Source organism: Micropterus salmoides, unplaced genomic scaffold (assembly GCF_014851395.1).
Source record: "Micropterus salmoides isolate LMB-PRFRI ecotype aquatic unplaced genomic scaffold, ASM1485139v1 Ms_hic_scaffold_19, whole genome shotgun sequence".
In the NCBI taxonomy this organism is placed as follows: Eukaryota; Metazoa; Chordata; class Actinopteri; order Centrarchiformes; family Centrarchidae; genus Micropterus; species Micropterus salmoides.
Genome location: NW_024041039.1, coordinates 9460447 through 9468903, shown reverse-complemented (window position 1 = coordinate 9468903; position 8457 = coordinate 9460447). Strand labels below are relative to the sequence as shown.

The 8457-nt window shown below is 36.2% G+C and overlaps 1 protein-coding gene across 2 annotated transcripts; it reads left to right on the top strand.

Moving 5' to 3' along the window:
* The first annotated feature begins 1083 nt into the window (after window positions 1–1083).
* On the top strand, window positions 1084–6238 carry LOC119910966 (dnaJ homolog subfamily C member 5-like). Of its 2 annotated transcripts, none has more exons than XM_038729836.1 (5): window positions 1084–1273; window positions 1615–1741; window positions 3476–3689; window positions 4004–4157; window positions 5926–6238. In XM_038729836.1, the coding sequence occupies exons 2-5, from the start codon at window positions 1632–1634 to the stop codon at window positions 6054–6056; spliced, it is 609 nt and encodes a 202-aa protein (XP_038585764.1). In that variant the 5' UTR covers window positions 1084–1273; window positions 1615–1631; the 3' UTR covers window positions 6057–6238. The 2 variants fall into 2 exon arrangements, with proteins under 2 accessions (XP_038585764.1, XP_038585763.1); XM_038729835.1 differs by having other exon boundaries at window positions 5923–6237.
* The last annotated feature ends 2219 nt before the right edge of the window (window positions 6239–8457 follow it).

Below are 8457 nucleotides of genomic sequence, written 5' to 3'. Positions count from 1 at the left end.
GAGAATGAATTTCACATGCATTGTTCTGTGTATAATTGTATGTGGCAACTAAAGTTAATTATTATTATTATTAGTGTGAAGGATGCTCATCACCCAGCAATTTTATTCCAGCTTCTACCTTCAGCCAAATGCTTCTGTAGCCATGAATCCAAGATGCAAACAGAATATTGAAATCTGTGTTTTAACCTCTTAAAAGCAAAAGCAGAAAGGTTTTATTGGATTGCAATAAACTGTGTTCCTAATATGGTGGCCACAGAGTGTAGGCCATCATGAATGGGGCCATTTGGCATAACGGCTACTTTTGATACTTTAAGTACATTTAGTTGAATATACTTCTGTGATTTTGGGGATTTTGAATCTAGGACTTTTACTTTTGTTGTAATGGAGAATTTTATACTGTAGTGTTACTAATTTTACTTAAGTAGGGCATTTAAATACTTGTGCCCAAGGGCGCCACTTTGTGTTGAAAGGTGCTGGGGACATAGGGCTCCACTTAGGAGTATGACAATGCACTTAGCTCACAAGCTGTGAGGAGTGTTGGGTTCATGAGAAGAAGACGAGGTGATATTTTAACACTATTTTAAGGAATATATATATAAACAGTGGGGGCCTGTGGATAATCCCCTAAAGACTTTCTTTATCAATTCATAGTTAAAATGTCTTTATTAATATAAAGGGAAACACAAAATTCAGATAGCAGGTGACAATTCAAAATATAAAAATGGAATATAATGTAGTTATCAGTAATTTTTCTTGTTGCAATCTTTTTTTCAGAACATTTATTTTTTTTAACAAATGCTTTCAAAAATGGGTGGGGACGTGTCCGCAGCGTCCTCAGTGCAAATGACACCTATGCTTCTTCCACCTTTGATTAGCAGATAGGCCTATAGTTATAATTAGTAATAAGTTATTAGTGATGTAAGAATTAGCAATACTTAAACAAAAAATTGTACATTGAAACAGAAAAAATATGCAGTAATACTATGATACACATAACCTTACTCCTTTATTTAATTATTCATTATTAAAATACATCCTGCTTGTTTGAAACGCAGCTGCGCGCGCAAACTCATCAATGACGTATGAGGATTCCTTCCTGTTCAAACTTCCTGATTCACCGCTGCGGCTCCTCTGAAGAGTTTTCCCAGATTCATGATGAAATAAGTTTCAACAGAAGAAACCAACTGTATTTCATGGAACAAACTTTAAGACAGCCAACAGACACACTTCGGACTCTATGATTCGACCAAAAACAACGACATTAATTAATCCAGTACGTAAGATTTAACTTTGTCTTGCAGCCCGGCTAAAGTTAGCTAAGTCAGTTAGCAGTTTGTCTTGTTACCCCGCAGGGTTTAACATGAACTGAGGAAACGTTTATCCAAACAAACCCAGTTAAATATATATACAATATGTGTATTTTCTTCTTAACAAACAGACAGTAGTTACGCGGTTAGTATTATGGGCTGTATGGACTTAAAGCCGGCTTTATGTCACGTTTATAGTTGTTTACTTAACCACTTCCACCGAATTTACGAGCTGTTACTTATCTGTTATCTGTAACGTTACTCAGGAAGTGATACTAGGAAGTATTTGCGTTTTTTTATGTCACAGCCGCCAAATCCTGAAACATGGAGGACCCAAACATACAGCGTAAGATGTCAACAGCAGGAGAAAGCCTGTACAAAGTCCTGGGCCTGGAGAAAGGAGCATCTCCAGAAGAAATAAAAAAGGCATACAGGTGTGTTCATAAAGATCAATTAATCTGTCCATTTAGAGTTGAGCAAATTTATTACATATTAGGCTAAGTCGTAAGTACATGTTCTTCCATTAGTTGATTTATTAATTTGGTCTGTAACATGTCAGAAAGGGTGATATATTTAAGTTGCTTGTTTTGATTGACAAGCAGTTTAAAACCCAAAGATGTTCAGTTCACAATGATACAAACAGGACCGTAGCCTGGATTTAGATATAAGGTCCGTGGAAAATCTCCAGAGGTGCCACCAACTCCACCGATAACTTTTGTGACGTAGTATTTTCATTTTATTAATTGACTTACTGTTCAGTTTATTTAGTTTTATCCTCCACACTGCCACATATACAGTAATTCTGGATAGAGTAATACTAAATACATTTACGTAACTTGACTCTTTCTGTAGGAAAACACATTTAAACACCAGCTTAGAACCTGCCAAAACCCACTCTGTGTAATGTGTACCACAAAACTTAAATTAATAGCCCAGGCGTGAACTCTTGTGTCTGAATGGGACAGGCCTTTCTTTGCCATGCCGGTAAATCTGAATGAATAATACATTGGTGTTCATTGTTTCCGTAAAAAATGGACTAAATAGTTGAATTGTGGAGAATCTAACTGATCTTATTATGTGTAGCATGTCCATATTGACAAAAGTTTAAACATTTGTTATTAGTATGTATGACCTAAGCAGCTTAGAACTAGCTCAAGCAGGTGACCCGCTGGACAAGTTTTATACATCCATAGAACTTCTATAAAAATGTGTAGCCACACTGGGCCAGTAAAAGGGGCAGGCATCTAATTTGGACTAGGCTTTTAATTGAAGTGTTACGGTATGTAACTTTACAGATTGTGAACTCTTCTCAAGATGATCAAAACCCCCAAATTCCTACAAACAGTACAGTAGATTTGATCTTGTTGACCTCATTTCAGACCTGGATATAAAACACAGTAAAATGTTCACTCTGGAGAAGCTGTAACGAGGCATTTTCTCGACAAAGGACTGAAAAGCTTTTTAATTAAGTTAATTTAAGTCAGTTGACTTGTAATTTAGTTCACTATCAATTCAGCACTAATGGTGCAACAATATCTAAACTTGGAAATGTCATCATTAGGTAGAAATGTGCGTTGGCGAGAGAGGGGACTTGTAAGGCTCCATTACAAGTCTAACTGGAATAGCTTCATGCTTTTTGTTCGAAGAAACCACCCAGCAGCTGATGTTATCAATATTCAGAGTTCCTAAGCTTTGGGTTTTGCTGCAATATATTTGGAATTAAAAAGAAAAGAAAACTTATTGACGTAGATCTCATTAGTTTAAAGGCCAGATTCAATGAAAAGTACATTCAATTTGAATTAAGCTTCTAAGTTGTGAAGTTGTTGTTCAGATGTGATTTATTAAGGCCATACCAAAAAGTTGGACTAACAGTGTAGTCTCAAAATAAGGGACTTACAGTTTTCAGAACAGCTTCTCCTTCCTTATTTGTTCAGAGTAAACAAAATTCTAGACCAAATTTCATATTTCAATAAAATAATGGCGCATGTTTACTGATTATAGCCGTTTACATTTATTGTTAGTTTTTGTACTTAAAATGGGAACTGTATTCCCAATGTATAAATGGGTGGGTAAAATCTTTATTTGTGGATGAGAGCAACCCTTTAACACCTGGTGGAATAGCTTCAAAGTTAACTGCATATTTCAAACCCTCACTCCCTCGTTTGCAGGAAACTGGCATTGAGGCATCATCCTGATAAAAACCCAGACAACCCAGAAGCTGCTGAGAAATTCAAAGTGATCAACAACGCCAACTCCATCCTCAGTGATGAGAACAAACGGAAGATCTACAACGAGTATGGATCCATGGGGCTCTACATGTCGGAGCAGTTTGGTAACGATGACGCCAGAGTATACGCCCTCATGTCCAAGTGCTGGTTCAAGGTGAGAGGATGTGATTTCAGAAACTAAATGTGTGCAACAGGTGAAAATTCAGAATCAGGTTTATTGCCACGGTTTTCGCATACAATGAATTAGCCTTGAGCAAATGTCTGAATAAAATTTTACTTCAGTTGTTTAGTAATTGTGTGTTAAGACGTGGAATTGAGCTTGAAGTCATGTGGAATTGTGTTTGCCAAGGATTGTCATAAATTCTTGAGAAAGTGCATTCATGTTGTTCAGTATTGTATTTTGGTAGGTGTAGTAAATGTTGGCATACAGATCACATATATTCTGAAATAAATTCCCTTCTCTTTCAGGCACTTCTTGTGTGCTGCAGTATTTTCACCTGCTGCTGCTGTTTCTGCTGCTGCTGTTTCTGCTGTGGAGCGTGCGCAACGTCAAAAGAAGGACAAGATTTCACTCATATGGACCCCGAGGACCTAGAGGCAGAGATCAGAGAACAGGATGCAGGTGAGGGACTTTGTTCTTTTGGATTCACGTCAGTGTACAGAATTAAAAAAAATATTTTCCTGTGAATTAAAATGACATGTTACATTTTCTAGCTGATGTCTGTTCACATCAGGAGTAAGAGTAAGTTAAACTAAAGCTAATAGCTGTTTATTTTCTGTTGGTTTAGTAATTCAAAATCTGTCTTGGTGAAATCCAGGATTGGCAGTCTAATACATAATTCAGGACAATCTGATTCAAGCCAAAACAACATCACAATGGCATAATCATTCATTTAAAATATTCTATTAGTAGTATTTTACAGTGAATACTTGCTTTGTTTAAATATAAATTGAAGTGGAGGTGTTTAAGCAGCAGAAGGCAACATTCAACATTGGTGGCCCTAAATAACTGGGACAAAGTGCTTGAAATTGAACTAAAAAATCTTTAATGAGACGTCGGTAAACTGTACACAGCATGTTCACATTTACACAGTAGTTTGTGATTATTTTACAGCAAAGCTTCATCAGTTTGTGGTTTACTAATACATTTTCATCTGGAAACAGGAGTCGTTGCATGACAAGAAAATTTCATTATTGTTAATTGGATGCATCCATTGTCCAAATTAGGAAATGCTTTTGAGGCAGTAAAATATGGGTGTAAGTACTTCTGTAGTGCCCTTTAACTGAATTAAATGTCTAATGTGATTAGTAATGGAAATAACACTTTGTTGGAAAGTGAATAAAGATGGACATTTTGGGGACAAATGTAAGTTGCAGGATTTCTGAATGGCAACTTACTTTGTGGTTTTTCAGCGTTGATGTTTGGTCAGAGAGCCCTTATAGTGAACAATGAATCCTGATGGGGATGGGAAGTATGTGTATTCACTTTCTTGCTCTAGAGTTAGATTAGGAGATCAATACTCTCACGTCTGTACCCTAAATATAAAGTTAGCTCAGGTTGGCATAATGTCTGGAAACAGGAGAAAAGATGGTCACTGCTCCTGTCCAGCTCACAGCCCCTCACAAATCCACAAATTGTTGTTTTTGAAATTTAAGTTTTTGTAAGGATTAAACAAGCAAGATAATTCAATATAATTTATTTATAAAGCTCTAAATCATTACAGAACTTATCTCATTTTACTTTTCCTATAGAGCAGATCTAGACCATACTCTCTGTAATATTATTTACAGAGACCCGACAATTTGCACCTTGAGCAAGCAGAACAATGAAAAGCTCATTTTTAACAGGCAGAAACCTCGAGCAGAACCTAAACTCAAGAATGGGTGGACGGAAAGAAAACACATAGTAGCACAATGCAAGTTTTACATAGAGATGTAAAATAATAGTATTGTTAGTGGTAATAATACAAATATCAGTAATATAGTAATAACAATGATAGCAATAATATTGATGAGGTGGAGGAGAAACCTTTGCTGAACATGTTCATCACTGAGCTTTGGAGGTTCGGCAGCTGGATTTTTGTTACCTGTGGCAGGCTAGCTTATTCCTCCTATTTTCAGTCGTTATGCTAAGATAAGCTAATCAACCATCTTCATAATTAACATTCAGATATGGGAATGGTGTTGATCTTCTCCTCTAATTCTCAGAAAGAAAGTGAACAAGCATATTTCCCCAAATGTCGAACGATTCCCTTAAATGTTGTGTCTCTGTGGTCATAGCAATGTAGAGCGTCCTTTTTGTGTTTCTAGCCACGACAGTGAGTTGAGTCATTTTGTTTGTGGAAAAACATGCGTGGGTTTGCTCAGTGTTAAATTGTCTTTCACAGCAGGAGACGATGTAATAATTATTCAGCCAAGCGCTAGTGCCGCCACTGACATATCAGGTAAAGTTGTCACCTCTTCAAGTAAAGTCTTAGCTTACTGCTGCTCTGCGTTGCTTGACTTATCTGTCACAACTTGAAGTGTTTCACCGTGGAGGAGTTCATGTTTTGGCTTCTAACACCAGCGTGCACTGTGTGTTTTCCAAATCACATACTAACATTTTACTTAGTTGCATTAATACCTTCCTACAAATCCAGGATGCAACTGAAAGCAAATATTGTACTTTTTACTGCATTACATGTGACTGACAGCTTTAGTTACTAGTTTTTTCACCCCCTTCCTGCCCAGTGAAAACTATGTATCTCCAGATTTGGTTATGTTGAAGGTTTCTGAGCTCATGAAAAGTTGACTTCTTAATGATACGTGGTTTTCACAGGACGCTACAAACGTATCACGATCTTATAAATAAGATGCATTGCTGTAATCTAATAGTAATATACACTCACTGCCACACTGACTGCTGCACTGCGCTGCTTTACTTATCTGTCACAATTTGAAGTGTTTCACCGTGGAGGAGTTCATGTTTTGGCTTCTAAAACCACTGACCTAGAGCTGTGTATTGGACAAATCATGTACTAACATTTTACTTAACTGTATTAATACCTTTCTACAAGTCCAGGATGACCGTTATTATTTGTTCATATCTTTGCTTGCTTACACTTATCACTGTTGACAATGTTTAAATGGTATACTAAAATGCTAAATATCAAGAGCAGTGGTTCCCAATCTGGGAGTTTGGATTTGGGAGATCATTTCAGAAGTGAGTGATTTACTCATGATTTATCTGAATTAGGAAAAAGGCATATTTCTACTATACAAATGTTATCAACCTTTTTACACCGCATTTTCTGTCATGTTATAAACCATATGCATACAGTAGCGTTACTCTTGCATGGTGTTAGGTTCACATCAAAATGTTTGAGAACCACTGATCTGAGTGACGTCACTTTATGGAAGCTACTAAAAACAAAAATGTGCAACAGCTATTGATTTAAGTCTTTTGTGCAGCTTATTCTATCTTAAGCTATTGTTTGTTTCAGCACACGAATCAACTATATTCTCTTTTTAAAATTTAACTTTATTTTTCTAGGCTTTTATGTTCCGTTGTTTTATCTAGTAGGGCTGCACTACAAAGATTTTCATCAATCATTGTATATAATTCTTTCCATTAATTTCTTTGTCTATAAAGTTTCCACAAAATATCTTAAAATATGCCAAAGATTCACTGGTTCCAACTTTTCAACTGTATATATTTTCTGGCGTTTTAGTCCTCTGATTGTTTTGGACTTTTGATCGGACAAAATAAGACATTGATGTCACCTGGGAAGACCTGTTTACTACTGTCGACATTTTATAGACTAAATTAAAAATAATCAAGAAAATATCCATCCAAAGGTATTTAATTTGCAGCTAATATTAAACAGAGAAATGCATTTATCATGTTTAGGAGCCTTCCAATGAGACACCATGAGTGGAGAGTGTAGTGGTACACAAACACACACACACATTATATGGTGACAAATACATAGTGAAATAAAGATAAAACAAGTGGTCCTTAAATAGTGTCTAACTTGGTGCATTATGGTGGATGCCGCTGTGTTTAGGGCTGCAACTAACATTCTTTCATGAGTGATTAATTTATCATTTCTTTCCATTAATCAGGTAGTCAGTTTTGCTTGAAGTGCTGTAAAAAATGTCAGCTCATCTCAGTTTAAACTAATATTTTTTGCTCTCCATTTGAAAAACAAATCTCTGTTGATATAAACAAGGTTCTTCTTTTTTTCATGTGAAGCAAGCAGCTCTGCTGCTTCTGAGAAATAAATAAAAGTATAAAAACTGTAGCTGTCTTTATTTTTTATTTTTTCACACCTCCAGGTAAAATGTACCAATTGTGGTTCAGCCAGCCAGCAGCACTCCGAGGCGGGCTCAGTCGGCTGAGGAATGAGTGAGTGGAGAATTTCAGAGTCTGGGCTGCGTTTCATCATCAGAAGATGTATTGATCATTTTCAAAGTGGCTGATGATGATATAAATGTTGAATGTATTGTTTTTTCTCAGAGAATGTCGTTGAAACAGAAATGTATTCATCTCAGAGGCTAATTTGTTAAATGAATCAAGCAGCGATTTGATTGTGCCATAGTGTCAATGGGTTTGTCTGTGAACCATTTTCATATTATTTTTTTTTTTACTTTTATTTTGAATATTGGCAGTATTTGGACTGCAGTGACAAAGCTCTGGAATAATTCTTTTTTACGTGCACTTTAATAATTAAACTTAATATTTAAATAATACAGCTGCCGTCTGGTCTGAGAAAATGTCTGCTCAAGGTGGCTTTTGGGTCAGAAATGTTTTAAATATTTTTTTAATGGATATTTAGATGCCAACACTTGAGCCGCGTTTCGACCAAAAGTACCCGGGATTTTTAAGGCACCAGATCTCTTTTCAAGGAACTAAAAAGTTCATTCAGCCCACGTTTTGTGCG

Bases quoted from the DNA above. Each gene is read 5' to 3' on its own strand.
- LOC119910966 (XM_038729835.1), top strand. From the start codon at position 1,632: ATGGAGGACCCAAACATACAGCGTAAGATGTCAACAGCAGGAGAAAGC. The intron at 1,742-3,475 runs GTGTGTTCATAA...CCTCGTTTGCAG, and splicing joins GAAATAAAAAAGGCATACAG to GAAACTGGCATTGAGGCATC. The intron at 3,690-4,003 runs GTGAGAGGATGT...CTTCTCTTTCAG, and splicing joins TGTCCAAGTGCTGGTTCAAG to GCACTTCTTGTGTGCTGCAG.